At 33.6% G+C, this 26782-nt stretch overlaps 3 protein-coding genes and 1 non-coding gene across 6 annotated transcripts; all 4 read left to right on the top strand.

The window, feature by feature from the left end:
- The first annotated feature begins 3932 nt into the window (after positions 1 to 3932).
- LOC133037339 (uncharacterized) lies at positions 3933 to 6451 on the top strand. 2 transcript variants are annotated; one of them, XM_061114385.1, is made up of 5 exons: positions 3933 to 4171; positions 4693 to 4806; positions 5490 to 5569; positions 5668 to 5792; positions 6102 to 6451. In XM_061114385.1, the coding sequence occupies exons 1-5, from the start codon at positions 4119 to 4121 to the stop codon at positions 6171 to 6173; spliced, it is 444 nt and encodes a 147-aa protein (XP_060970368.1). In that variant the 5' UTR covers positions 3933 to 4118; the 3' UTR covers positions 6174 to 6451. The 2 variants fall into 2 exon arrangements, with proteins under 2 accessions (XP_060970368.1, XP_060970367.1); XM_061114384.1 differs by having other exon boundaries at positions 3934 to 4171; positions 5668 to 6451.
- A 6369-nt stretch (positions 6452 to 12820) lies between these two features.
- TRNAN-GUU (transfer RNA asparagine (anticodon GUU)) lies at positions 12821 to 12894 on the top strand. The gene has a single exon. It is a non-coding gene; the product is annotated as a tRNA-Asn (tRNA).
- Positions 12895 to 13245: 351 nt separating this feature from the next.
- On the top strand, positions 13246 to 18772 carry LOC133037337 (serine hydroxymethyltransferase, mitochondrial). 2 transcript variants are annotated; one of them, XM_061114382.1, is made up of 15 exons: positions 13246 to 14130; positions 14288 to 14338; positions 14449 to 14535; positions 14801 to 14922; positions 15061 to 15137; positions 15507 to 15631; positions 15884 to 15976; positions 16181 to 16273; positions 16390 to 16587; positions 16703 to 16807; positions 17274 to 17339; positions 17527 to 17604; positions 17758 to 17869; positions 17952 to 18230; positions 18498 to 18772. In XM_061114382.1, the coding sequence occupies exons 1-14, from the start codon at positions 14041 to 14043 to the stop codon at positions 18206 to 18208; spliced, it is 1554 nt and encodes a 517-aa protein (XP_060970365.1). In that variant the 5' UTR covers positions 13246 to 14040; the 3' UTR covers positions 18209 to 18230; positions 18498 to 18772. The 2 variants fall into 2 exon arrangements, with proteins under 2 accessions (XP_060970365.1, XP_060970364.1); XM_061114381.1 differs by having other exon boundaries at positions 13295 to 14130; positions 18493 to 18772.
- Positions 18773 to 18886: 114 nt separating this feature from the next.
- LOC133037336 (probable cytosolic oligopeptidase A) lies at positions 18887 to 26072 on the top strand. Its single transcript, XM_061114380.1, has 17 exons — positions 18887 to 19512; positions 19645 to 19812; positions 19967 to 20090; positions 20527 to 20603; positions 20900 to 21043; positions 21168 to 21398; positions 21480 to 21570; positions 21847 to 21968; positions 22431 to 22538; positions 22627 to 22872; positions 23396 to 23541; positions 23647 to 23764; positions 23956 to 24115; positions 24207 to 24238; positions 24558 to 24623; positions 25254 to 25325; positions 25529 to 26072. The coding sequence occupies exons 1-17, from the start codon at positions 19075 to 19077 to the stop codon at positions 25613 to 25615; spliced, it is 2430 nt and encodes an 809-aa protein (XP_060970363.1). The 5' UTR covers positions 18887 to 19074; the 3' UTR covers positions 25616 to 26072.
- The last annotated feature ends 710 nt before the right edge of the window (positions 26073 to 26782 follow it).

A 26782-nucleotide genomic window follows, 5' to 3' on the forward strand; every position in this document is an offset into this window, starting at 1 on the left:
CTCAAGATCTAATGGCATTTTTTATTTAAGGACTTGTTTTCGATTTTCGTTAGGTTGAAACTGATGTATGGATGTTATATGATTGTTCTGTGAAGTTTGTAATCATTTGGTTAGGTTTGGAGGGTTTTAAGTTGAGGAAATTCGTGTTTCAAACTGTTTAGAACCAGAATTTCGGATGGTACCAACCAGAATTCCGTTTGGTCAGTTTTTGGGAAACATTGAACTTTGTATTTTAGCCATAACTTTTCAAGATTAAAAGGGTTATAGTTTAAATTAATGTTAAAAATTTAAATATAAGATAAATATAAATTGAATAAACATTAAATTATTATTAAACAACATTCTTCATAAAATAAAAGAAAAAAATATATTCATGTATAAATTCTAAATTTAAACTTTAATATTTAAATACGATCAAAATTATCAACTATAAACTTTAAATTTTAAATTAAACATTATAAAATACAAACTTTAAATGTAAAATAGTTTAAATATTAAACTTAATTTATATAGATATTATATTATAGATAATTTTAGTAAAAAATATAAATCGATTTATTCAGGTTATTTTGGTGGATTAGAATAATATTCAACCTGCCCAATATATTTATTGAGCAATATAGATTTTTCGTTAAGTTCTTCAAGTTTTGTTTTTTGTCGGTTTGATTTGAGCAGTTTGTAAATTTTTTTAAACACCCAATATGTATATGTTTTACCCAAAAATTGAAAAACCAAAATCAAAATCTCATGAAATAAAAATACAATTTTTTATTCTCTATATGCAAATAAATTACATGGAAAAAAATATTTTACTTTTATTTAGCGAAAAAGCAAAACTAAAAATCAAAAAATACTTAGAAAAGTATATTATGGGATCGAGATATTTGGAAAGAAGAGACTAGGTGGCTTGTGGGTAATGTAGAGTCTATTCGTATTTGAACTGATACTTGTATACTTAAAGATCATGTATGGAGAGCATATTCATTCCATGGGGGCTTCAATTACGGCTTGAGTGACCTTAAGCTACCCTTAGTTAAGGAGCTCTTTGATGGTATTGAATCTAAGGCTATTTTGTCTATTCTAGTTTCGACATTTGGTAGACATAATTACTTGATTTGGAACTTTGTTGAAACTCGTATGTATATAGTAAATAGTGAGTATTGGAGTTCTATTTCAAAATTGGGATGGGGACAAGTGTTGTTGGAAGTATTTATGATCTCTCACCATCCTGCCCAAGGTTAGGAAGTTTATTTGGAAAGCTAGCAATAATTTTGTGCCTTGTTATGCTAATCTCGCAAGGCATGGTATGAAGACTTCTGATGTGTGCCCTTTATGTTTCCAAAATAATGAAACCACAAGCCATGCTCTTTGGTTTTGTTCTTCACTTAAAAATATTTGAAAAGGCTAGGTTGTTAAAAGGTTGGATACTTGGAAAGAGGCTTCATGTTTCTATGAATTGCTTATGGGTTGTATGGATGTTCTTTCAAAGCAGGATATGGAAGAATATCTTGTGTTATGTTGGAGGATTTGGTATCGTCGCAACACTTTTGTTCATACAATAAGCTGCTCTCTGATGTGTTGGTTAGTCAATGGGCTTTGAGTTTTCTTTTGCATTATCAAGATGCTCAATCTAATCTGGCTTTGATTGCTCATGTGAAGTTGGCGGAGACTGTGGTTGGGCTCTCTAGTGGCTCGACTGAGACTTTGAGGTTAGGTGATTTTAATCTATTTATGGATGCGAGTATCAATGTGGACCACAGTTGTATGGGTCTCGGGGCAGTGTGATAGACCGTGACTGGGTGGTTTTGTTTTGTGTTCTTCAAGTGATCCAGTGGTAGCCTCCTTTCATCCTCATGTGATAGAGGCATCAACTCTCTTAAATGGGTTGCTGCTGTGTCGCTATTTGGGATACAACTCCATTACTGTTTTCTCAGACTGTCTTCGTCTTGTCCATTCTATTAATTACAAGGATAAATATCAGACTGAGTTGGTATTATTGTTCATGATATTTTACATGTTTGGTCTTCTTTCTCTTTTATTTCTCTTACTCATTGTAAAAGAGCTCAAAAATGCTATGGCTCATTCTCTTGCACGTTTGACTTTATCCTTTGACTCTTCTAAGGTTTGGTGACCTAGTTTATTGTCTTGCTTCTGATCCTTGACTATTTTGTATTGATCTTTTGTTTTGGCTTTTTTCCTTTTAATGGAATTCTCCTTCGGTTAAAAAGCAACTTGAAAGTAATTGTATAATTATTAAATAAGGAAGCATATTTAGATATAAAATTGTAATTTTAACTGATGGTTTATGTCCTTTATGTGGAGTGGAAGAGGAAACTACTCATCATGCATTTTGGGGCTGTCTTTCTTTGATACACAGTAGGAAGATTTATGAGTTTGTGTTGGGGGGACCCGTGGAGACATTTTGTGGATTTTTTTTGACTTTGTTCATAGATTTGTTGATCCCCTACCCAATGAGATGATTGATTGGTTATGGTAATTTTGTGGCGAATTTGGTTTCGACGTAACAGAAAAGTTCATAACAATGCTGAGTTGACTCATGCGCTCACTGTTAATTGGGCTAGGGACTACCTTGGGAATTTCCACAACAAACAGCAAGTGGTGACTGCTTCCCCGTCTCAGCCAAGAGTGATTGATCTTCAGGGAGGTGTTTCGCCAACAAGGTTGTGTTCCGCTTTGCCGACATCCAAATGGGTTCCTCCCCCTCCTGGTTTTTTGAAAGTAAATACAGATGCTGCACTTAATTCGACAAATTATTGTAGTGGGTTGGGTATGGTGATTCGTGATAATTTGCGTGTGGCTAAAGCATCGGCTATTTGGCACTTGGAAGGTGGTTTTGATCCAGAAGTTGCTGAAGCTTTAGCTATCTGAAATGCTTTAATTCAATGCCTCTCCTTTGGGTATCACATCTTTATTGAGTCTGATTGTTTAAATGTTGTGCATAAAATTAAAAACAATGATTTTATCATAACTTCTTTGTGCATTGTTTTAGATGATATTACTAAGCTTTGTAATAGGATCCATGTTATTAGGTTTATCTATTGTCATAAATATTGTAATGATGTTGCTCATACTTTGATCAAACTTGTTTTGTCGGCAAGTAGTAGTGTTATTTGGTGGTTAGAGAATTCCAATTGTATTTAGAACATATTAATAGCGAATACTACTCTTGAATAAATCCTCACTCCCACTTTTTTTTTTTTGAGTGTTTATCGTTCTTGGTGTTTGGTGGTTAACCCTTTCTCTTAAAAAAAATATAATTTTTTATGTGCATTCTTAGTATTTTAGCAAGTAATCATACTAAAAAATAATATATTTTAGTATTTAATATTTAATTAAATGAAAAACGTGATTATATTACTTTAAAAGAAGGCTAATTAGTAATTTTTTCCCTTGAACTTTGACATGTAGTAAATTGTGCCCTCTGAACTTTTTTGGCCGTTAAAAATTCCTCCCGAACTATTGAGATTGTTAAATTTAAGGACTTTTGTCTAATTTCATTCAATTTTACTATTTCAGTGATTGTTTATGTACTAAACCATGCTCCCAAGACTTTGATATCTACCAAATCATGTCTCTCAAACTTTGATATGTACTAAATCATGCCCCTTGAACTTTCATTCATGTTAGAATTTTTTACTAAAATTAGATAAAAGTCTTTAAATTTAACAATCTCAATAGTTCGGGGGGAATTTTTGACGGCTAAAAAAGTTCAGGGGGCACAATTTAGTATATGTCAAAGTTCAAAGAGAAAAATTACTAATTAGCCTTCAAAGAAATAGTTACTTAATAGTTGAAGAACGGAATCAACAAATAACCCCAAATCTTTCTTTAATGGGAAAACGTCCAATTAGCCCCCTTAGTCATTACGGTAAAAAAAAATTACAAATTCTACTAATAGTTTTTAGTAATTAGACTAGACCAATATAAGTTAGAACTATTCAATAATTATTATTCAATTGGATGGTGAAACAAACATGTTAAAAATGTAAAAGTATTTGATTTGGATTTGGGATCAATAATCGCAACGAGCGCCACAACTCTGTGACTCTGATCGACCTCCATACACAAGTCCCTATTCCCTAGAGGTGAAGAAAATTATGATTCTGGCAGTCTTGTTCGCCAATTCTGAGGGCAACATCCTCGTTGAACGGTATGCATAGATCTCCACTTTCTTCTTTTTGTTTCTGATGGATTTCAATTGGGTAATTCTATTTGTAGATGATTTGGGTTGGTTTATGTATAAATTTACAAGATTGGATGTGTCGAACCATTTATGCTAGAAGGAAAGATGTTATATGAAATTTATTATGGATTTGTTTGTTCATTGGTAGTGGGTGCAAGAAAAATGTGGCTAACTTTTAGGTTAGAAATCGCTTGATGGCTCTGCAAAAAATGGTTCTATTTTAAAAGACCATATTATCAATAAAGAGTTGATCTGAATTGTGGTTATTAAAAATTTTCACTGCTTAAGAAAATGATGAAAGCCATGCATAAATGCACTGCCTTTGCCCATTCATTGGCTTTGTTAAGTTGTCAAATATGGAGTAAAGAAATAAAGGTTATGAAATGAGAGATTGCTTGACTACTAAAAGGAATTATGAGCTGTACATCTACTTAACAATTTCCTTTAGATATTACTGCACTCATTTATTTGTTAATGTCTTTGTTTAGTTTTAATGGAGTCCCTGCTGAAGAACGACTTCATTGGCGATCGTTTCTGGTTAAACTAGGGGCTGATAATCTTAAAGGTGTAAAGAATGAGGAGCTCTTGGTTGCTTGCCACAAGTATGCATATTCGTATCTTTCTTTCTTTGTTTTGTTTTTTTATAATATATGTAGTAGCTTTTATACACAAATGTTTAGTTTGTCAACAATGAGTGTTATTGGAATCATATTAAAGCACTGTTGTCTTGGTCATACCTTTACTGGTTTCATATCTGAGTTTGGTAGGGTAGATTGGTCCTAGAAAATGGATAATTGAACTGTGAACAACATGTAGAACTTGGGCTTCACTAAGATTTGAATAAAGGAAGAAATCAGAGATGGATGATCTAAGTTTTCCCAACAAAGATGTAAAGGAACCTTAAGTTTTCTTGGTTGCTAAACATCTTAGTTTGTCTTTCCTTGTTCACATGGCTCATATTGTTGTTGGGTTCCAACCAGGATAGTTCTTTCTCTTTTTCTTTTTACATTGGTATGTTGCTAAATATTTGACTATTGCACATCAAATTGGATGCCAAGTAAATTAACTTTAGAATAACTGAGAACTGTAGTTGGATGCCAAGTAAATTTTGTTCCAAATTATTAAGCGTGAACAAAGCATGTCTGAGCAATTTATATATGGTGTCCCATCTTGGAAAATGTTCTCCCTTTAAAAATCGTAGGGAAATGTTCTTCCTTTATAACCATAGGGAGATCAGAGCCCTTTTATAATTTTAAACCTTACCCAATCTCCTTTTCTTTATCAGGTCAGTTTACATTGTTTACACAGTACTTGGTGATGTCAGCATCTTTGTTGTTGGCAAGGATGAGTATGATGAACTTGCTTGTAAGTAACTGTAATTTTAGTTTTTCACAAAGGCAAACAAATGACAGATTTATCTGTTTGAGATTAAGGATTTCTAACCTTGGATGGTATCTTTCCAGTGTCAGAAGTTATCTTTGTAATTACATCAGCTGTGAAGGATGTTTGTGGAAAGCCTCCTACCGAACGCCTCTTTCTAGACAAGTATGGAAGGATTTGCTTGTGTTTGGATGAAATTGTTTGGAAGGTGAGGCCATCAATAATTATATTTATATATCTTAAAGCAAAACTAGTAATTCATGCCAGTATCCTGAATATAATACATTCCTAATAATATGCACCTTTTGTTTCTATTAACGTCATATGAGCTTTTCAAAACTGCATTAAATCATGCTAATAATTCTCTATTAAAAGCAACTTAATTGCATAAAGTTAGTGGAGGTATATATTTGTGAGCTTTTATATGACATATTGTGGTACTATGCTGGTTTTCTCCGTTTTGCTTTTGTTTGTTTCTTACTTTGCTTGATACAAATTAATTTTTGTATTTCCAAAGGGATATCTGGAGAATACAGAAAAAGATAGAATCAGAAGACTGATAAGGTTAAAACCTCCCTCTGAGTTCTAACCAACGTAGCCTCTCTCGTGATCAGTGATTAAGATAAAATTGACGTTGAAATTATGTCGCCTGCATGTTTCAAGACAATGGCATTGTGTGATTTGAAAGCATTTAGGTAGCTATGTTGTATTGATTTCCCAGACAGGAAGCGTTGAATGTTGATGTCTTTGAATTTAAGAGTAGCCGGTCTTGTTGAACTTTGAATATACAGTTCAGTAATATTTTAAAATGATTGAGAATCTCAGCAATGAAATGAAAATGGTCTTAGTATTGCTTATTTTGTTTCACAGCTGAAGATGTGTCATTCAATTTTTAGTATTGCTTAGGACTATTCAATTAAATGGGCTGGGAATATTGGAATGGGAAATGGGATAAGTTTACAATTGTCTTGTGTATGATGTGTTCTGGAATTTGGTGTTGTTTTTAATGGGATAAGATAAATGCAGTGTATATGTATTTTTTAGCTAATTTTTATATAATTGAACTTTAATGTGGTCTAAATTTAACATAAGCCAAAAATTGTATTAAATTTAACTCAAAATATATTAGGAGTCAAATGTTACACTATAATAAATGTTACTTTGATTATTTACTCCATTGCTAGTTATTATTGTTAATTAATAATTTTATTGGATTTTTATTTATATATTTAATATAGTTTTTATATACTTGTTCCAAATAAAAATATAGTTTTTATATACTTTTTATTAAAATTTAATATTTTTTTAAAACATTTGTTGGCACCTTTTTATTAAAATAAAGTTTCTTTTACTCCTAGTACATTGAAGCATAATTATAAAATTTAAAAAATTACAATACATATTTCTTTTAAATTTAAATTGATGTTTTTAATTTTTACCCCTTCTTTCAAAATTTATTATGTTTACCTCTTTTTCAATTATTCTACTAATTTTATCCCTATCATTTCACGATAGTATCCATTCTTTAATTAAAATTTTGCTCAAATTTTCTCACAAATTTACACATCTATTTCCAAATAACACAATCTATTATGTTTAAAATTGTATCTTGGTTATGTGAGGGTGTAAGGATAATTTGAGTACAATACTCATAAAAGGAGGTATGTTTGTTATATAATTTTATTTGGAGGTAAATTTAATTAATATATAAATAAAAAAGTATTTTTCAATCCCAACCAATCTAATAGAATTGGATATCGAATCATAATTGAATCAGATCGGATGTAAATTTTGAAAATTCAATCGGATCGGTTGTTAGATGGGACATCCGATCCAATGGATAACCAACCAAACTGATCCAATTATCATCCAATTATATTTATATATTTTTAAAATATATTTATAATTTTATATATTTAATATATTTTATTTAACAATATATATTAATTGATTTAATATACATTTTTTTGACAAAGGGATTAGAATCACTCATGAATTTACGACGGCGCTGGAATCTCTTCGAACCAAGATAGCTTATCGTCTAATCACGGAGCATGCTTTGCCAAGCCATGGGTCGCTAAATTCTCAGAGCGAGCCACATGGGACAATACTACCCCCGAAAATTTAGACAATAAAGTTATAACATCTTCAAACAACACTCCTAACTTGTTGAAGTACATCTTCCCGTTGTTGATGGCCGTCACTAAAGCTAACGAATCTGAATAAGCTGCATGAATTGGAAGACCACACATATGAGCCCAATTAAGACCAACCAGGGGCGGAGCCAGAATGAGAAGTTAGGGGGGGCCGAACTATATTATAAATTTAGGTGATAAAATATTTCAAAAACGCTTTATTAACTTTATAATTAAAATTTCTTTCAAAAAAAAATCTTCATAATTAAAATTAATACGCAGAACCTCTTTCTTACATATCTAGAAAGTTATTGATAAGGAATACTAATTTTTTTTTTTTTGACGATTTCTCATTTTCAATATACAATACTGCAAACAACTACTTAAATATTCACTTTTATCTTGTTGGCAAGTGTAGTTTTTACTATATTCATATCTGAAAAAGATCATTTTTTGGTAATTCTAGAAGTGTAAGAATAAGAGTTATCACTTTATACATAATTAAAATATTTGAAGTGGCACGGAAAAAAATTGAAGTGATATCTTGCAAAGCAAATCAATATTATTAAAGTTTTTTTTTAAAAAATCAATATTATTAAAAAAGAAATAATGCTTTAAAGAAAAAAAAGAAACAAATAGATTTTCATAAAATAAATAAATAAATAAAAGAAAGTAAAGACTTATGGACAAAAAAAAGTTAACATTTATAAATTTTAATTTAACTTTTCAAAGGAGTCTCATACAATAATTACCAAAACAAACCAATTTACATATATAAATATAAGCACATATATATTCTAAGGGGGCCATGGCCCCTATATGCTCTAATGTACATCCGCCCCTGAGACCAACCAACATGACTAAAGTTTTAGCCTGTAACACTAAAATTCCACATGAAAAAATATCAAAAAACCAAAATAATTTTAATTAGAAAACTATCAAGCTGATCAAAAACAATCAAACACCAAAATTAAACAACTAAATCCCCCTATAAAAATACTAGAACTAGCCAAAAGGAATATCCTTTGGCTAGTAACAACTTAACTCTTATATTTTACTTTATAATCATCTTAGGATTACTATCCCTTACTAAGACCCTAAGACCTAAAAAAGATTTTGATATGTAATCTAGTAACAACTAAAATTCCGTATTTTAATATTCTCAGTTTGATTATTTAATTAAGTGATTAATTAAATGCGGAATAATGAAACTGGTACTGAAAACAGTTTTTCCGTAGTTACAGAATACAACTCTGTAACTCCAGAGAAACCCAGAAAAACAAACAGTGCATAAAAGTAAAAACACACAAGATTTTTGTACGTGGTTTCAACAATCCTTTCAGATTGTTACTAGTCCACGGGGCCACGCCCAGAGATAAGATTCATTAGATCGGTATCAAAAATACAAAGTAATTGACTTATGCATAAATAGACTCCCTCTTATTGTATGCCGCAAGCTTGATGTATTCCACCTACTAACCGAATCTTGATAAAACTCCAAGAGCTCGAACTCCCTTCGATCACCTTGAAGAGTGCTTGAATCCTCCTGATTCAAGGCTTAAAGGCTATCTCCCGAAAGCCTATACAACCATCTCCCGAAGGTTGTGTGCTTGTATCATCCCGATGCAAGACTTCAAAAGCAATCTCCCGAAAGCTTGTAAATACCCTTCTCCCGAAGGTGCACTGATGTTCTTCTTCGTTGTAGACTTGAATACAGACTCAAGACAATACAAACAACAAATAAACAGAGTAAGAGTAGAACAACTCTTCTCTACAAAACAAAGACACTCTTTTCTTAAGATATGAAAGTGAATAAAAGAGTTTAACAAAACAAAGACACTCTTTCCTTAAGATATGAATACAATTCTAAGTGTGTGAAAGAGATACAAAATATAGCAGCTATAGGATGTATTTATAATGAATATACATCTCATAGACAGCTTACATTCGGTCTGAACAAGACCTCAACCCACTAGAAACTTCCCTAAAATAATTCTTCAATCAGTCCAGGAATTTCCGTTTCTGTACCTACAGAATCGTGGGCAATAACTACAACTTTCCTTTTATAGAAAAGGAAAGTTTAGCTCCGGTTTTCTCTTCAAGAAACCTGATCTAAGAAAATGGGAAACTCAACACAAGATCAGGTTAACAGCTGGTTAGAAAAGAATAAATGTGTAATCAAAACTTACCATATTTACCTCAATTTCCATAAATAGGAAAGCTAGACAACTTTCCTTCCAAGTTTAGATATACACAAATAGGGAAACCATATTAAACACACCAACCGAAATATACATTAAATAATAAAATATTTTTGTCAATTAAATATGCCAAAAATGGAATTAACAACAACAAATAAGCCATGCAATACTCCCATACCTAGGATATCAACAGTTTCCTTTGAAAATTATCACAATAATAAAATAAGAAACGAATAATATTTTTAATGTACCCACTATGACTAACCTTTGAGGAGTTTGCTCAACGCAACGTGAACTATATTATCTTCTGATAATATAACATCACCTAATCCAACTAAGCTCATGGTGCTTAATACTGCTGCATCCACCATAAGTTTAGAGTGTAAACTCTCTTCTTGGGCACCTCTAGAATTTCTAGCCAAAGCTCCTCTATTCCTTCCATTAGTTTGGAGACTTTTTTCGGGACCATCCTTAATTGAAATGATCGAATCATAATAACTAATTATCCACTCAACTACATGTTGTGGTTTTCTTGTCTGTTGGCCATGAGTAATCTTATTTCTTTCTGTTCATATTGCCCAGGAACACATAATTAATTTTGCAATGGCATCTCTTTCCACCACTTTAGAAGCATAAAGTAAAACATTCTTGAAATTAATCTCTTCTTTTACTTCATGTAGAAAAGAGAATTCCAGAAGATTTCAAATGGCTTGTGAAACGGGACATCAAAAAATTGCATGAGCATTCGACTCTCCTCTAAAACCACATAGCTGACAAGAAGTACTAGAGGCGATATTCCGTCTAAACAAACCATTACGCGTAGGTAGAATTTCATGATAACCCTCTACGCAAAATGTAAGATTTTTCTTGGAATTTTCATCCCCCAGAATGATTTCCACCATAGTGAAAACACATTACGAGGTTATCATGACTATAGATAATTTTCAACATTCATCACTAGTGATGTGTTTTCAAAATCTTTCTTTCTAGTAATGTGTGGGCAATATTAACACCCAGATCACTATGGAAGATTACGATGAAATTGGTGCTTTGTTCTGAGTCCTATGGAGATCCAAATTCAATGATTCATAATACATTGTGACCAAAATGAACAAGAGTTAGATCACTGAATGGAAGAAGTCATATTCCTCTATGAAATAACCACTAAAAGTATTCTGTTACTCATATATAATTCAAAGATTTTAGATAACATGTTATAGGGAATAATTAAATTTTTAAAAAATTATTTACATGAAAAATAATTTGATACTATATAAGTCTTCCTAACACTTCTATGATGTGTCAAGTTGATATTGAAAGATTGTTGGTGTTGGTTTGGCGAATTCGATTTCAATCGAACAAGTTTGTCCATGCACATAGGATTCTCAAGGGTGAATGGGTTCTTAGATGGGCTTTGGAATTCTATGAATAATACAGTGAGGTGAATAAGATTCTTGGAGATGTTTCTCGATCCATTGAGGGAGGGGTGGGTGCGTTCTACGATGATTCAGTGCTTGCTTCCAGGTTTGGGTCACATGAAACTAAATTGTCATAATAAATTTTAGAAAATCAATCATAAAATTGAGTGTGGGATAGTTATTCATGATGCTTCTGGTCATTGTCTTGCCTCAACCAGAGAATTGAAGGTTGGATGTGGTTGAGGCTCTTGCTATTTTATATGGTTTACTTCTCTATGCTCGCCTAGGCTATAAAGATGTGGATGTCGAATCAGATTGCAATCGGGTTGTGGTGGGTCTTTCAAGCAAGACTCCTTTTCTGTTTAAGTTTGGTAATATCATTTTGGATTGTATTTCTATTATGCTCTAATCTAATGTTATTAGCTTCACTCATTCTAACATGCATGCTAATTTTATCTTTTTCTTTAGATTCTATGGTTTGGTACTCCTTCATGTATTTGAGCTTTTGCTCTTATTTTGACATATGCCATTTAATGAGAATTCATTAATTTTTTTTTTTTTAAAAATGATACATTAAATAATGGTGTATATTAATTTTTTTTAAAATAATAAATAATTTAACTTAATATTGACATGTTTTAGTCTATAAATAAGTAATATTTTTAAGAGATAAAATAAAATAATTAGTATATAATATTTTGAATATTTAAGGAATAATGGGTATTAAAAGGAAATTTTATTTATGTTTGATTTTAAAAGGGTAAAGTAAGGAATAGGGATCCTATGAAGGTTATGAAGTAGAATGCTATAATTTAGTTGTTATTAGCCAAAGGGTAATCCGTTTGGCTAGTTCTAGTATTTTATAGGGAGATCTAATTGCTTAGTCTTGGTGATTGGTTGATTCTCTTCAGTTTGAATAGTTTTCTAATTAAAGTTTTATGTTGTTTTTGATGTTTTTTTTTAGGTGGAACTTCAGTATTTTATTGAGTTAGGAGCGTTGTTTGAAGATGTTATAGCTTTATTGTCTAAACTTCCGGGAGCAGTTTTGTCCCATGGGGCTCGCTCTAAGATTTTAGCGGCCCATGATTGGTAAAGCATGCTCTGCGGTTAGATGGTGAGCTATCCTGGTTCGAAGAGGTTCCAGTGCCGATGGCGGACATGGGCGTCATAAATTCATGAGTGATTTTAATCATTTTGTCAAAAAAAAAAATAATAATAATAAAAAAAATAATGGTGTATGGGTCCTTGTTGACATATTTTAGAATTGCTTAGCATTGGAGTAATTTCAAAAATAATGACTTAAAATGATGTGAATGAGATTGGTAAAAGAAAATAATGCCAACGACAGAAAATAAAATATTATGTTTTAGGGATGTTGGGGTAGATTGTTAGCTATTTTTAAAAGGTCTTTAACTTCACTTATAACGTATGAAGAAATTATTTAACGTATAAATAATATCTTACGCTAGCAATGACCAACAAGCTGGAATAGCTCAGCTGGTTAGAGCGTGTGGCTGTTAACCACAAGGTCGGAGGTTCGAACCCTCCTTCTAGCGATTTTTTAGTCTTACACTGATTCCCTGATATTTGGGCCGGGACTTCAAAATTGGTCTTTCTTTTTTCTTCTTTTATTTCAGATTAGTAAATGATCTCTTGTCACAATCTCTTGAACCATAAATCAAAGACTGGAGAAAAGACCCTTTTTTCAATATAAATAATAAAATATAGGGGAATAATTCAAATTGAAATGGACGTGTGGTTTGGTGGCCAAATCTATCTCACAAATGACATTATTACATTACACATCTTCTCACACACTTTGTTTGTGGTTAAGAAATAGTGCGTTTGGATAGGGCTTTCATGGTTGGTTTTGTTTTGCTCTCATCTCATAATTTTACAACCACACTACACACATCTTCCTTTTACTCACCAACTTTTATTTTATTTTATTACATATGAATATGTTTCAACAATACCATTTGTGAAGATTTTTTTTTTTTTATAGTATTTTTTATCAGAAAAAACAAAAAGAGAAGTGATATAGTTAATCGCTTATTATAATTTTTGTGTTTAAAAATACATGTTGAAATTTTTTTTTATGGTGGTGTTCATTATATTTACAATATTATTTTTGTAAATTTTTAAAAAATTTCGAATAAATTACATTATCGAAAATATTTGAAGTTTTTTGAACGTGGTAAACTGAAATATTAGTAACTCTATTTTTAGCATCGTAAACTAATGAGAATTTTTTAAAAATTTACATGAATGGTATTGTAACGGTAATAAATATTGCTATAAGAAAAAATTAAAAAAAAAATATTTTCGCTAACTGAAAGATTGTAATAAAAGATTACTACTCCTCAAACAAAAATAGATTGGGATAAAGTGTCTGACATAGAAAATGTTTTTTTTTTCTTAATTTGTGGAAGTGAGCATCAATGGATACGTATTCTATAATAAATTTAATAAATATTATAATACAATTTGTATTTGGTGGGACCTTAGCCAGTGACGGAAGTGGATCGCGGGACACCAATCTTCATTTTCATGAGATCTGATCGAACCTATGGAGTAGAGAAAACCAACCAAATCTCCTAAACGCCAAACTTTACTTACCACCAAAACCTCACCCTTAACCAGAGCCTCTCATACGGTTAGAGGGAGAGAGTTTGTGTGTGAGAGACAGATAGAGAGAAAACATGGCCATGGCTTTGGCGCTCCGGAGGCTCTCCTCTTCTGTTGACAAGTCCGTTCGTCCACGCATTAATGGAGGCTCGCTTTATTATATGGTTTATTATTGTTTCCCTTTTCTTTTTCACTTTCTGGGTTTTATTTCGTTCTTCTTGAAAGTGGTTTGTTTTCTACGTTTTCGATTGTTTATGCATGGTTTGTATTAATACAATATTCACTGCATGTTCTTCTTTTCTTTTTTTGGGTTTCTTTTAGTCTTCTCTGCCCAATGAAGCTGTGTACGAAAAAGAGAAAAATGGTGTTTCGGTAAGCAAAACTTTATTGAATTTGTAGCTGTTTACCTCAATTGCTTTTCATTCTGCATCTCATGTTTGGAGTTTATTTAAAGTTTTTTGCTTTTTTTTTTTTTGGTATAGTGGACTAAGCAGCTGAATGCTCCATTGGAAGCTATCGATCCAGAAATTGCAGATATCATTGAGCACGAAAAAGCTAGGCAATGGAAGGTATAACGTTGTTTTGTGTTTTAGTTGATAGAGAAACTTTGCTAATATTCTGTTTACTCAGGTTTATTACCTCTCGATGCTATTAAAAAATTAAATCGTGGGGCAAGTTCAATTTTTGATATGAAACAAAATAAAATTATTTGAAGCCCGAGAGGTTTCCTCACTCGTTTATTGCATGATTTATTTCATACTAGCATGAGTATGGACTATCTTTGTCTGAGTTTCTTATTTTGTTTTTAATCTTATTCATTTTTTTTATGTGAAGGGGCTAGAGCTCATACCCTCCGAGAATTTCACTTCAGTCTCTGTAATGCAAGCTGTTGGGTCTGTCATGACTAACAAATACAGTGAAGGATATCCCGGTGCTAGATACTATGGAGGAAATGAGTATGTGGTCCTTCCTTCTACTCCTTGATCTTGCTTATTTATAATAAATCTGTGGCTGTGTTTGTTTGGATTCCCCTTTGTATTATTTTGTTTTAGCTTTTGTGGCTATATTTGATATTAAGATTCAATATACTTCAGGTTCATTGACATGGCAGAAACATTATGCCAGAAGCGGGCTTTGGAAGCTTTTCGGTTGGATCCAGAGAAATGGGGAGGTAAGTACTCTTGATACATGTATGCCATGAGAACCTCCTCCCCCCTTTGTCTTGTTTAGTTTCCTTCTTTGCCACTTCTTTTTTAAGTAGATGACGTTCGTTTGCTAGAATCAACATGCGCATCATATTATCGTTCATCCCATGAATTTGAATTTGGATGAATTTTATTTTTAACTTTATTGGTTCGTAATTTCTGATAAAGAATAATCAATATTTCTGAATAAATCTAGATTTAGTCTTGGTGGTGATTGAGATTGTGCCAGTGCCAGTAGCTTTCTTCTTTGAAAGAAGTTAATCGGTTCGTTGTTTTCATATTATTATTGTTTTTATAGCATTTCTAAAAGTCAGCATCTCTGTTTCATATGGCAGTGAATGTGCAGTCCCTATCAGGGTCTCCGGCTAATTTTCAGGTGTACACCGCATTGCTAAAACCTCATGAGAGAATCATGGCACTTGATCTTCCTCATGGTGGACATCTTTCTCATGGGTACCAGGTACTTATACAATTCTGGCTGACGGTGTGCCTTTAAAAAAACTTTTGAAGTCTACGTTTATTTATTTTTTTAGCAATTTATTACTGAACGTGGTTCAGTATGGAGACCGTTCAAATACATTTTGAATTTGTTTTTGTCTTAATCTGGATGTCTGGAATTATTCTCTATTTCAAAGAATCAATTCCGGTCATTTGGTCTGGTTGGTTATATTAAGAGAATGACACCACCTCTTTAACTACTTGATGTGTGCAGACTGATACCAAAAAGATATCTGCTGTGTCTATTTTCTTTGAGACAATGCCGTATAGATTGGATGAGAGCACTGGATATATCGACTATGACCAGGTACCTTTGGTGTCCTCCATTAAGTGCCATACTACTTTTTTCCTCTTTCGGTGAAAATTGACAGTGCTTGATTAAATTTAAAACACAAAATCCTCATTTCTCTGATTTATATTCTAGATTTCTAGTTGAAAAACAGGACACAGAAAAAGAGAAGATAGCTAACTCTTTGTTGGACTATATGACATTAATAACTATGATTTGTAGATGGAGAAAAGTGCCACATTATTCAGGCCAAAATTAATAGTTGCTGGTGCTAGTGCTTATGCACGTCTGTATGACTATGACCGTATCCGCAAGGTAACTTTCTTTAAACTTATTTGATCCATGTTATAAAACTTATGTAAATTTTGGTACGTACTTATGAATCGTTTTATGGTGAAAAGTCCAGTCATAATTTTCTTACTATTTGATAGATCTGCAACAAACAAAAAGCCATAATGTTGGCAGATATGGCACACATCAGTGGATTGGTTGCTGCTGGTGTCATCCCATCACCTTTTGACTATGCAGATGTAGTAACCACCACAACTCACAAGTCACTTCGTGGTCCTCGTGGAGCCATGATTTTCTTCAGGAAGGGAGTGAAAGAGATCAACAAACAGGGAAAAGAGGTAAATTGCTGTAATTGCTTTTTGAAATTGTAAACTCTTTATTGTATATCTGCAATTAGCTCACTTATGATTTTTATTGAATCTAACTGTTGCTGCTTCATATTTCCTCTTGAAGGTGTTGTATGACTTTGAAGACAAGATCAATCAGGCTGTCTTTCCCGGACTTCAAGGTGGTCCACACAACCACACAATTACTGGTTTGGCAGTAGCATTGAAACAGGTAAAATTTGGACAGACAAATCCTATAACTGCTGCTCAATAACTTTTGTGTGAAAAGATTTGTTTTGCATTTGCTTATCTTGGGACCTGGGCAGGAATTCAGCCATTTTGCATAATGGTTTTTTTTGGTATATACTTCTTTGTAGTGTATTTTTATTTGTGCTGATTAAATGATTACTATGGCTTTTGTGATTAGAGCTCATCATTCATTCTTTGAGTCTGATAAATAGAAAAATCAGATGCTTGAAAGATTGAATGATTACTTATGGCTTCATTCAATTTTGAGAAGAAATAATTTCCTCTGATCTCAATTAAAATATCCTAGTAGGCAGTAGGGACATTACCCTCCTGAGCCATCTCCGTTAACTCTTCCCTCCCTTTAGTGATAGTCCTTAAGCGAAGTTATCATATTTGGCTTGTGATTCCTCTTTGGATGGTCATTTATGTCATCTGTTGCATGCATGCAGGCTACAACTCCAGAATACAAGGCCTATCAAGAGCAGGTTCTCAACAATTGCTCAAAATTTGCACAGGTATCATATCAAGTATTTCTATGTAGTATATTAAGAAATTTCGCAAACTTTTTTTTAATTTCAATGTTTTCTCAAGCTTTTCTTTATAGTAAGAAAACACAATAAACAAGTATTTGCAGACATAAATCATTTGTCTCTGATTTATTTATTTAAGCGTTCCCATACCTGAAGTTTGACATGGTTGCAGACTCTGGCTGAAAGGGGCTATGAGCTTGTTTCTGGTGGAACTGATAACCACTTGGTCTTGGTTAACTTGAAAAAGAAGGTAATAGACTAATGGCTGTTCTTATTTTTTTTCTCTTCAACTGATAAAATAAATATGGAACCCATTAGTATATATTGTATTGATCCATCCTGGTATCCTGAAATTTATAAAGAGCAATGAATCTCTCTTATCCTTCTCTGGAATTTTGTACAGGGTATTGATGGCTCCAGAGTTGAGAAGGTTTTGGAAGCTGTTCACATCGCTGCTAACAAGAACACCGTCCCTGGAGATGTTTCAGCCATGGTTCCTGGTGGTATTAGGATGGGTAATAGCCTCTTCTCATTTGGATTGTACTAGTGCTTTCTCTACTAAATGGTTTACTCAGTATATCTTCTTGTGCACTACAGGAACTCCTGCTCTTACCTCAAGAGGATTTATTGAGGAAGATTTTGCCAAGGTTGCAGAATTCTTTGATGCTGCTGTGACTTTGGCCTTGAAAATCAAGGGAGAAGCAGCAGGTACAAAGTTGAAGGACTTTGTGGCCTCCTTGCAGGCCCCTCACATCCAATCCGAGGTTGCAAAGCTCAAACATGATGTGGAAGAGTATGCCAAGCAGTTCCCTACAATTGGGTTTGAGAAGGAAACCATGAAGTACAAGCATTAAGGGAGACATCCTCATGTTCTAGGTATGCAAATGAATGAATGTCCATGTATCTAATTCATCGGTGATTGAAAAGTTCGGATTCTTTAAACTTGTTTGTCATAGCTTTGAAAGTACTTTCAGAGCCTAAAAGTTATTTGGGTAATTATTTAAATGTGTTTTTTGTATTCGAAAGCTCTTTTGAAAAAAAACAAAGGATGCTAATTTGAGTTTTAATGAAATTTTAAAGTTTATATATTTTAAATATTTCGTGGGTTTTTCTTTCACTGATTACAAGTATGGAACAGAATAGGCACTGTATGCAGACGCGAAGAGGAGTTTCCCATTTGACAAATGAGAAGGACCATATGCGAAGGAGTTTAATCTTGAGGCTTTTATACCTTACCTACAGATTTAGGAGACCTCAATTTGGTTCTTCAAGAAGTATATGTAAATACACTATTTGAGGCCCTGTAATGCAATAAAACTACATAACTCTTATCTCTTTTATTTATGTGATATGTTGACATAGCAAACTCCCTTTAATTGGTTTAATAAAAGCATAATCCTACTAGTGCTCAAACCAAATGAATTGATCTCATGTTTATGTTACAAGACAAAAACCTGACTCAAACATATTAAAAGTTGCATATTCTATATTCTAATTGAAAGAGAATAAGAAAACTCAATCTTACCTTAAAAGTTGATGGTTGACCTAAGAAAGTCAGGTGGAACTCCAATCTTCCTAAAGTATAACCTCAAATTGATTATAGAACTTGGAAAATGATGGGATGTGTAAGAGTATAAGCAGTTAGTTTTATGATAGGTCCAATCCTAAGATATTTGTTCCATTTTTGTGGATAAAAATTCCATTTTTTTTTATTAGTAAAATGAAGTTGTTTGACGTAAGAAGGGGAGAGTTGTTAAGAGCTTTTGTAATAATGAATATGGTCATGGCAACAACGCGCATTGGCCTCTCACGCTCAGTAGTACAACCTCTTCTCCTTAAACACTCTCACTCATTTCATCGTTGCTCTCGCTCTTCTTCGCATAAACATTTACTCAAATCCCATCCTTGTCCTCTCTGGTCTTCTTCCTTCTCCTTTTGTCTACACAAATCTACTATCACCACCGTTACACCTTCACCGTTCTCTCGCTCTTGCTCTGTTCGCCCTTCTTCATCCATGGCTGCTGCCGCCACCGCCTCTGCTGCTCTTGACGATTCGCTTCAAGCCAACCCACTTCTTCAAGAGTTTGAATTCCCGCCCTTCGATTCCGTCGATGCCACCCACGTTAGGCCTGGGATTCGTGCCCTGTTGAAAAAACTTGTACGGATTGAAATCCCTTCTTTGTGGGGAACGCAACATGAAAAAGAGAGAAGCTTTTGTCGATTTCATTTTGTGGGGTTTTGGGTTTGGTTTGGTTGTGATAATGGGTGTGTTTTTTGTTGTTTTCTTTAGGAGGCTGATTTGGATGAATTGGAGCTAACAGTTGAACCGTCTTGGCCTAAATTGGTTGAGCCTTTAGAGAAGATCGTGGACAAATTGACTGTCGTTTGGGGAGTTGTCAACCATCTTAAATCTGTCAAGGATTCCACCGAGCTTCGTTCTGCCATTGAAGAAGTCCAGGTATGCACTTTTAAATACATGTGAAAGTGCTTTCTTTTGATGATGCTTTTTTAGCTTCTGCAATTACGATGAAAATAAGAAAGCATAGGAAGTGAAAGTGTATGATTATGTGTATCTTCTTTATACGATGGCATTGTTTGTTTGTGGTTTGCAGCCAGAGAAGGTCAAGTTCTTGCTAAGGTTGGGACAAAGTAAGCCCATCTACAATGCATTCAAAAGTATTCGAGAATCCCCTGATTGGCATACCTTAAGTGAAGCACGTAAACGCATAGTGGAAGGTGAGTATCAAGACTATTTGATACTACGTGAATGGAGGCCATAGTCTATCTTTTTCGTTTCTTTGTTGTTTAAATGTTGTCAAGATTGGAAACTTTCCATGTAGCTTATACCGGTAATGTTATCCACAAAAGGTGGTATTATAATAAGTATCTAAAGCTCTGTAATCTAAACTTGTTCTTGTGCAACATCGTGACTGGATTCTGTGATAGCAGTTATGATAGCTTGCTGCTGTTTTCTGATGACAGTGTATTTATATTCCGTGAATCTCATATGGCTGCTAACTAGTTCTGCTTGTCTACATAAAAAACTTCTGTTAAAACTTTAGTATATGGGGCGTGATTAATCCATCTACTTACTATCACATAGTTACTTGTATAGTTTAGCTTAACCGTCTTGTCTGACAGTTCCCCTTGTATATTTATTGTGCACATTCAGGCCAAATAAAGGAAGCAGTTCTCAGTGGTGTTGCTCTTAAAGATGATGAAAGGGACAACTTTAACAAAATTGAACAGGTATGCTTAAGTTAGTATTGTTAAAGCAAGGAGAACAGAAGGCTTCTCTTCTCCCTCCACCTTTAACAAAGAAAAAAAAAAGTTATTTCTCTAGTGTTTGCCTAGTGCTAATTGTAAACTATAAACACTGGAACCCAAATATGTCTCTCTTAAATGAATAAGTGAGTTTCCTAAAAAGAAAGATAATTTTGGATATGGGAACTATTGAAGCTGTAGATTGGTTAGGTTTCTTCCTCAGTCTTTTTAGGATGAAAAGTTCATATCAGATTTCTAATAAGTCTTAAATTTATTTGCAGGAACTGCAAAGACTATCTCAAAAGTTTGAAGAAAATGTTTTAGATGCAACAAAAAAGTTTGAGAAACTAATTACTGATAAGAAAGAAATTGAGGGATTGCCTGCTACTGCTCTTGGGTTGGCTGCACAAACTGCTGCTTCAAAGGTATTCCCATTGAAACAATTGGCTTTTTAGCTTTTTCATCTGGCTGCTCTATAAGTTTCATTCTTCATGTTCGTTACAATTGCTTTTCATTAGTATAGCTTGATACATCTGCTTTTACCTTCAGGGGCATGAAAATGCCACCGCCGAGAGTGGTCCCTGGATGATCACATTAGATGCTCCGAGTTTTCTCGCTGTCATGCAACATTGTAAAAACCGGTCATTGCGTGAGGAAATTTACCGTGCTTATATTACTCGTGCCTCTAGTGGGGATCTAGATAATACATCCATCATTGAAGAAATTTTGAAGCTTAGATTGGAGAAGGCCAAGCTTCTTAATTACAATAACTTTGCTGAGGTTGTGGTAGTATCTTATTTTATAATAAATTTGTCTTTTGCAACTCAACTACCGAAGGTATGATGAAACACAATCTTACAGGTTAGCATGGCAACCAAAATGGCAACTGTTGAAAAAGCAGAAGAACTTCTGGAAAAGCTTCGCAGTGCTTCATGGGGTCCTGCAGTTCAAGGTAAGGCATTCAGATGTTTGTTTACAAGTTTCCTTTCCATAATTGTCCATTTGTGTTTATTTTAAATTTGACACATTAATGTGCAAGATCTATGCTAAAACGAAGCAAACTTCATATCAGACAATATACAGAACAAGTGTTTTAAACTTTTAAGTAGAAGTTGGACTTCTTTTAGTTGGATTTTAAAGTCTCCTGTTATAACTATATACATATATTGATACCTTTTAACTTTCCGGAGAATAGCTGTTGAGGTTTATTTTTTTTCCTTCCTTGTAGATCTTGAAGACCTTAAGAATTTTTCCAAGAAGCAAGGGGCATTAGAAGCTGATGACTTGAGCCATTGGGACATGACCTTTTGGAGCGAGAGGCTTCGTGAGTCCAAATATGACATCAATGAGGTTGGATTTCTCTTATACTCTCTTCATGTGCAGTATGCGTGTCTTTGCAAGTTCTGATTTAGTATGAACCATTGTGAACTATTAGCTTCCTCTACGCAAAATATATTTACTATTTTTTAGTAGAAGAATAGAGAATCTTATTGACGTGTGTGTGGTTTTGATTTGCTACTGAGGTTTGAAATTGAAAGTATTGCAAAATATATTAGTACTTTTATGTTATGAGGAATCTCCCATTCCATTAGAGCTGTGTATTTTTGTTTTGATGATGAAAGTTATCATATGATACATTATTTATATACTATTATATTTTTCAAAAGAGAAAAAGCAGGAATGCTTTATTTGGTTATAAATTGGTTTTTCTGGGTTCTGAGCTTTTTCTGATTTCATTTTTAATTATCATTCTGAATTTATCAAAGCCCTGAGTTTTGATTCAAAGACTTATGTGTGAGCCTTTGTACACAGGAAGAATTGCGTCCATATTTCTCATTACCAAAGGTTATGAATGGGCTTTTTGACCTTGCGAAGACTCTTTTTGGAATTGAAATTGAAGCGGCTGATGGTCAGGCTCCGGTATGTATATTGTCCACTTCATTTCTGGTTTATGTGGATTACTTCTTTCTAAAACTCAAAATCAAAATAATATTCGGTTATCTTTCAGGTGTGGAACAAGGATGTTCGATTCTACTGTGTCAAAGATATTTCAGGTGAACCTGTTGCATACTTTTATTTTGATCCTTATGCTCGGCCTTCAGAGAAAAGGGGAGGTGCCTGGATGGATGAGGTTGTTGCTCGAAGTCGTGTGTTGTCGCGCAATGGCACATCTGCAAGGTTGCCTGTTGCTCACATGGTTTGCAATCAGACACCACCAGTGGGAAACAAGCCCAGTTTAATGACCTTCCGTGAGGTAAACCTTAACTTAAGAATTTGACAAGCCATTTACTAATAAGCATGATCTATTAAAAATAAAAATTGATCCATAACTATAATACCATTCAGTGCTAAAAATTTTGGAGAGAAGTGCTACAAGAAAATAAAATGGGATTATTTTTATTATTATTGAAATGAGGCTCCCCTCTCCCCACCTAACCCTCAAATATTTGGAGACTCAGGCCACCAAATTATAGCAATTGCTATGTGGGTACCCATGCCTAACCGTTTGAGCTACCCAATTGGGATAATAAAATGGGATTATTTTTGTTGATATTGTGGTGTGGAGTGGAAAATCATCTACTTCCTCAAGCCCTACTATGGTCCCATTTGGGGTTATTGGAGGGAGGAGTGGAAGATTTTTTTAACGTACATATTTATTGCAGTGAATCACATTTTAGGATGTATTGTAGACTCACTCTGGAACGGCATTGAAGCATGGGATGTTTCTATATGTGATCATCAAGACATAAGATTAGGAATTGTGATATCTTTTGCAGGTAGAGACTGTCTTCCATGAATTTGGTCATGCACTTCAGCATATGCTGACTAAGCAGGATGAGGGTTTGGTTGCTGGTATTCGAGGAGTTGAATGGGATGCTGTTGAATTGCCGTCACAATTCATGGAAAACTGGTGTTATCATAGGTATATATATATTTATACATATATAAATTTAGGGATTTCCAATCAACATGGTTGAATTAGGTAATAATTTTCTTAAACCATATTAAAACTTGCTTTATGTGGTAGGGATACTTTAATGGGTATAGCAAAACATTACGAAACTGGGGAAAGTCTTCCTGAAGAAGTATATTTGAAGCTTCTTGCAGCTAGGACTTTCCGTGCAGGGTCTCTTAGTCTTCGCCAGGTTTGTACAATTTTTCTTTCAGTTGAACTATCATTTTTTTTTGATATTATATTTACTCTTGCGAGAATGGTACATCTAGCTTGTTTTATCAATTCATTGCTTTTCAAATATCTAGATAATAAAAATTACCGTGACAAATATTTTTAAAATTAAGGTCTTTCATACAAGTTATTGATATTCTTTATTGTCAGATCAAATTCGCAAGTCTGGATTTGGAGCTGCATACAAAGTATGTTCCCGGTGGCTCAGAATCCATTTATGATATTGATCGCAAGGTTTCTGAAAGAACACAAGTGATCCCTCCTCTGCCTGAAGACAGATTCCTTTGCGGTTTTAGCCATATCTTTGCAGGTTTGCCTTTTCCTTCCCTAATTTGATTTCAAATTCAAGAAATTTTTCGTCTTAGCAACTACTTATCAATACGTCTCTTTGCAACTTTTAGGTGGTTATGCAGCTGGGTACTACAGCTACAAGGTATATATTGCTTCCAATAAGGTTATGATGAAAATAGTCCGCCCACCTTTCATCTTGAGTTTACCTACAGAAAGAGGTGGCGGAAAAAGAAAGAAAAAAACCAATAACAAAACATTTGGAAATCTGTAATTGATCTTGGAGCATTGTATTGTTATTATTTTTTCTATCCTCATTTTTCCAAAGGGTACCTGCAGAAAGGTAGCAGGTTGGGGATGGGAACAAATAACTTCCAAGAAGATTCTAGGCTTGTAGCTCTTTGAGCAATAAATATCTTTTTCTCTCATGTCTCCTGAGGCAAATTTCTATTTTTCTTTCTCAGTGGGCTGAGGTTTTGTCAGCAGATGCCTTCTCTGCCTTTGAGGATGCTGGATTGGATGACATCAAGGTAAATGCAGAAGAATTCCTAAGAAGGCTCTTTTTTCTTATCGTAATACTTTATACTTTAACCTTTGAGTCCCAAGTGGTGGTCTAGTGGTAAGGAGGAGTCTTGGAAAGTGCTGGTAGGCATTTGTTCCAAAGGCTCGAATCCCCACAGGGTCACAAGCTCAAAACAACCTTGGGGCCACTGTGAGGTCTCCCGGCAGTAGAACGGCGAAAATTAAAAAAGAAAAGTAAAAATAAATAATACTACTTTAAACTTTGTGTGTTTAACATGAGCTTGGATTTGTTTTTTTGGGTATATAGCATTTTGCGACACTAGTATATATTGAAACCTGATGAGTAATGAAAGGTTCAATATCAGAACCTGAGGCAGGTTGGGAAAACGAAACATTCATCGTTGCCGAAACCTAGTTTTATTGAGTTGGAAGTTACTTTATTCATAATGGTGAAATGAAGTAAATAATACCGTTGGCTCAACTTTTTGCATACTTTCATAATTGTACTTGATACTTGTGAGACTTAGAAGACTTGTATGCTGTTTGTGTTTTGCTAACATTTCTGTAAAATGGAATCAATGTAGAAATCTTTGTTGTTTTGATGCATCATGTAGCTAAGTATTGTCATGTTATTATAGGCTGTCAAAGAAACAGGGAACAAGTTCAGAGAAACCGTCCTTGCTCTTGGAGGTGGAAAAGCACCACTAGAGGTCAGACCTTTCTCTCCAGAGAATGTTAATGTGAATCCAACCTTTCTTCTTTGCTGGAGAACTGTTGTGTTTGTTCATAATCATCTTGATATTCTTGCTATTTTACTCAAATCCACACATAATTGTGGTTTGCCATAGGGACTTGTTTACCATCTGATTCTTGATGACTGTTCTTATTAAGCAAATTTTCTGAACACCACCAGGTATTTGTGGCATTCCGAGGTCGCGAACCTTCACCTGAGGCACTGCTTAGGCACAATGGCCTTTTAGACGTTGCAGCCTTTGCTTGATTTGCAATGTTGATGATCAGCTGTTGCATGGAGCTGTGAAATGGAGTTGCAGGGTTGTTTGTGTGGTTTTCTAATTGTCGAGCAGGGGCGGGGCGATTGGGGTTAAAAAACTCTTAAGAAGCAGCAGACGTCTGAACAGGTTGCTAAAACTTTCTGAGGATGTCTAGAACTTGTCTTGATTAAACTGTCCTAACGAACTTCTCCCCAGTTGTCCTTTGTGGTCACCAACATGTTCCTTGCAAAATCTTATTTTCTATACAACTACCCGTCCTATGCAACAATATATAATTTAATATTCAATAGCTTTTATTTATTTATTATACATGTAAAAGCTAGCCTTTAACTTTAAAGCCAGATTCACTGTTTTTCCGCACTTGGAAAATAATTTACTAGTTTTCAACAAATAAAATTGGAAAAAATGAAGTGATCGTAGATTTAAGAATTTGAGTTTTAAAAAGTTGAATATGTGGAATACTATTTATTTTTACTTGGGGTATTATTTGTTTTTATTGGTAGAGACAAATTTATTATTGGTATATGGAGAAGTTGTAATCTAATTATTTTTAGAGAAGTTCAACTAAATAACCTCTATTAATCTATTTAACACATAATTATAAGTGAATCCTCTTAAAAGATTTTCATAAAAATGATTCTATCCACATAAAAATTCTAAATACTCTTAGCTTAGGTTTGTATTTTCTTTTTTCTTTTCCTTTTCTTTTGAAAGTTAAGAATTTTAAGGTGACGTTTGGTAACACTTTTTTAATCAATTTTTTGTTTTTAAAAGTGAAAAAGTAAAAATATTTTTCAAAAATATGTTTTATAAAACTGTTTTTACTTTTCAATTTTATAATTAGAAATCAAAATTTTAAAAACAAAAAAAATCACTTTCAATATTTTTTTAAACAGCTTTTTTTCTTAATCAATCTTTTAGATTACAACCAGACCCAGACAAAAATCCCCTTCTCACGGCCTTGGCGCTGAACCCGGCTTCTGACCCGAACCCGAATCTAACCCCGGATCTTGATCCGACTTAAATAAAATCAAAAAATAAAAATAAAAATGAACTTTACAGAACACACTTTTGTTTTATAGTTTTTAAAATTGAAAAACAAAAGTGGTTACAGAACGCATTTTTGTTTTTTAAAAATAAATTTTTTAAAAACA

This window comes from Cannabis sativa, chromosome 4 (assembly GCF_029168945.1).
Source record: "Cannabis sativa cultivar Pink pepper isolate KNU-18-1 chromosome 4, ASM2916894v1, whole genome shotgun sequence".
Taxonomy (NCBI): Eukaryota; Viridiplantae; Streptophyta; class Magnoliopsida; order Rosales; family Cannabaceae; genus Cannabis; species Cannabis sativa.